General features: G+C 56.1%; 1 protein-coding gene across 1 annotated transcript; it reads left to right on the forward strand.

The window, feature by feature from the left end:
- The first annotated feature begins 1,073 nt into the window (after positions 1–1,073).
- On the forward strand, positions 1,074–2,507 carry LOC106812626 (probable G-protein coupled receptor B0563.6). Its single transcript, XM_014816542.1, has one exon. The coding sequence runs from the start codon at positions 1,386–1,388 to the stop codon at positions 2,505–2,507; it is 1,122 nt and encodes a 373-aa protein (XP_014672028.1). The 5' UTR covers positions 1,074–1,385.
- The last annotated feature ends 346 nt before the right edge of the window (positions 2,508–2,853 follow it).

Genomic DNA, 2,853 nt, shown 5'->3' on the forward strand with positions numbered 1-2,853 from the left:
CTGCAAAAACAAGATGAAGTGGAAAAAGATGAGTGTTTTGATGGAAATGCTTTGCGAGAGCGTCGTGCGAGAGATCGTAACAAGATGCACGCGGTGTGCGAAATGTCGAGAGAGAGAGAGAGAGAGAGAGAGAGAGAGCGAGAGTGAGAGAGAAGCGAGAGAGCGATAGAGAGAGAAAGAGAATGAGAGAGAGAGCGGTAAACAGAGAGAGAGAGAGAGAGAGAGAGAGAAGAGAGAGAGAGAGAGAAGAGTGACAAGAGAGAAGCTGCGTGAGGCAAGGAGGAGAAGAAGAAGAGGGCAGGAAGAGGCAAGAAGGAGGAGGAGGGGAGGATGTGAGGAGGAGGAAGGAAGAAGAAAAGGAGGAGGAAGGAGGAGGGAGAAAAGAAGTAGGCAGGAAGAGGAGGAGAGAAAGAAGAAAGAAGAGAGGAAGAAGAAGAAAGTAGAAGTAAGATAGTAGATATTAGGAGTATATATTATCAGAAGTAGATAATAGGAAACTATCCTGCGCTGTTTCATCAGTGTGCTCTTCTGATATATATGTAGAGAGAGATAGACCGCTCTCTCTCTCTCTCTCTCGACATTTCGCACACCGCGTGCATCTTGTTACGATCTCTCGCACGACGCTCTCGCAAAGCATTTCCATCAAAACACTCATCTTTTTCCACTTCATCTTGTTTTTGCAGAATTCCCGGCCTTGTGACGTCACGCACTCGCACGAGTCGGCGACGCTAGCGACACCTGCGCGACGTGGGCGAGACCGGCGCCAGTTATAAACACCTCAACCATAACAAACGTCGCCAAAGGAAACGAACTCCCGGCGTGTCGACAGCGTTCCGATTAGTTCTTCTTCCCGCCGAGAGGTGGCGGCAGCGTCGCGCTCTAACTAACTATCGTCTGCGCTGTCTCATCGGGTGTGTTCGTCACCGTCCGCGCAGTAAGACATTATCATGAGTTTGGGAAAGATCGAAAGAATTGCCGCCGGGAAGTGCGTGAGTGTTTGTGTGTGTTGCTAGCTGTGACACGGAGAAGAAGACGAAGAAGAAGAGAGAGTGAGTGTCTCGCGTCGACGGCGGTTAGAGAAAGAGAGAGTGAGAGAGAGAGAACCTCTCTCACATTACGACTGCAAACCAGTAGTGAACAGCTAAATTGGGAGAGAGAGAGAGCGAGAGAGTCAGAGAGAGAGAAAGAGAGCGCGCGCCCCTCGTGATCCCATAAACAATATTTCTCCTCTCCATCCTTTCTTCACGCCCCGATTTCCCGCGCATCGATAATTCTCGATCTCCTCCCGCCGATAGGTGGCGGGAGCATCAACTACACCACCTCGCGAACAACAGCGAAAAAACACTAGACCATCTTCAACTCGCCGGTGCTGCCACCCTACAACGATGAACGCGTCGTCGTCGTCGCCGACGTTCGACGACGTCGACATCGAAGACTACAACAAGGCGGTGATTTCCATCTCCGTCGTTGAGCCTCTCGTCTGCGTTCTGGGGATGTTCGGAAACGCCCTCGGCCTCCTAGCGCTCTCCAGCCGACAACTGAAGGGCCCCTCGTATGTGTTCCTGCGTAGTTTAATGGTGGTGGACTTTACCGTGCTGCTGATCATTCTAGTTACAGACACGATGTGGCATCTTCAGCTACCGACGTACGCCTACTCGTTCTTCTACGCACACGTCGAGCAGCCGGCCTTCAATGCCTTCATGTCGACAAGTAACTATCTTACAGTGGCGTTGAGCATCGAGAGGTTCATGGCTGTGTGTCGGCCCGTGAGATACTCGGCTGCTAAGCAGGCCGTGTTTCAGGCGAAGATTTTCATCGTCGTCGTGTTCGCCATCTCGGCGCTCGTGTCGGCGCCGTACGGCCTCGAGTACGTTGTCGTCGTCGTCGGAGCGGGAAACGACACGAACGCCACCGCCGACGTCAGGTACGATCTTCGCGCCAACGAGTTGCTGCGGTCGGGAGCGTACGCCACCTGGTGGACGGCGTACGTATGGCTTCAGTCGGCTCTCTCCCGCATCGTTCCTTTCTTCCTTCTCCTCGGTCTCAACGGGAGCACGTTCTACGCGTTCCACAAGAAGATGCGCTGGCGCGACGCCTGGAACCGACAAACCGAGATGACCAGCTCCGACAAGAAACGCATGAAGGTCACCGACACGAAGAATCGCCGCCTCATGGGCCTTCTCGTCTGCACCGTCGCCGTCTTCTTCGTCTGCATGACTCCGGCGCTCGTCATGATGTTCATCACCAAGGAGACGAATCGATGGCTGCTGACGATCAAGTTAACGAACCTGTTGGAGGTGATCAGCTTCGCGGCGAACTTCTACGTCTACTGCCTGGCGTCGCGTTTCTTCCGCGACAGCCTCGTCGCCGCCTTTCTCTGCCGCAAGGAGGCGACCACCGCCAGCGCGTACACGGCGGCGGCGCCTAGCGGCACGCAGAACATTCAGCTGCTCGAGACGAAGCAGACGGTGAATAATGCGTCGACGTGCCAGACGAACGGCCAGTGAAGGGTGTGTGGGGGAGAGGGGGGAGGGGAGGGGGAGGGGGAGGGGAGGAGAGGGACGAGGGGAGGGAGAGGGGGCGAGGGGAGGGGAGCGGGCGGGGAGGCGGAGGGAGGAGGGGAGGGAGGGGAGGGAAGGGAGGAGGAGGGCGAGGGGAGGGTGAGGGGAGGCGGAGGGAGAGGGTGAGCCGGAGGTGGGGTGGAGGGGCGAGGGAGGGGAGGGGAAGGATGGGCGGAGGATGAGAAGGAAGAGCAAGGGAGCGGGAGAGAGGATGGCGAGGGGAAGAGAGGGAGGGGGAGATGGAGGGGGAGAGGGGAAGAGGGAAGAATGAGATAGCAAGTGAGAGATGGAG

This window comes from Priapulus caudatus, unplaced genomic scaffold (assembly GCF_000485595.1).
Source record: "Priapulus caudatus unplaced genomic scaffold, Priapulus_caudatus-5.0.1 Scaffold668, whole genome shotgun sequence".
NCBI lineage: Eukaryota > Metazoa > Priapulida > Priapulimorpha > Priapulimorphida > Priapulidae > Priapulus > Priapulus caudatus.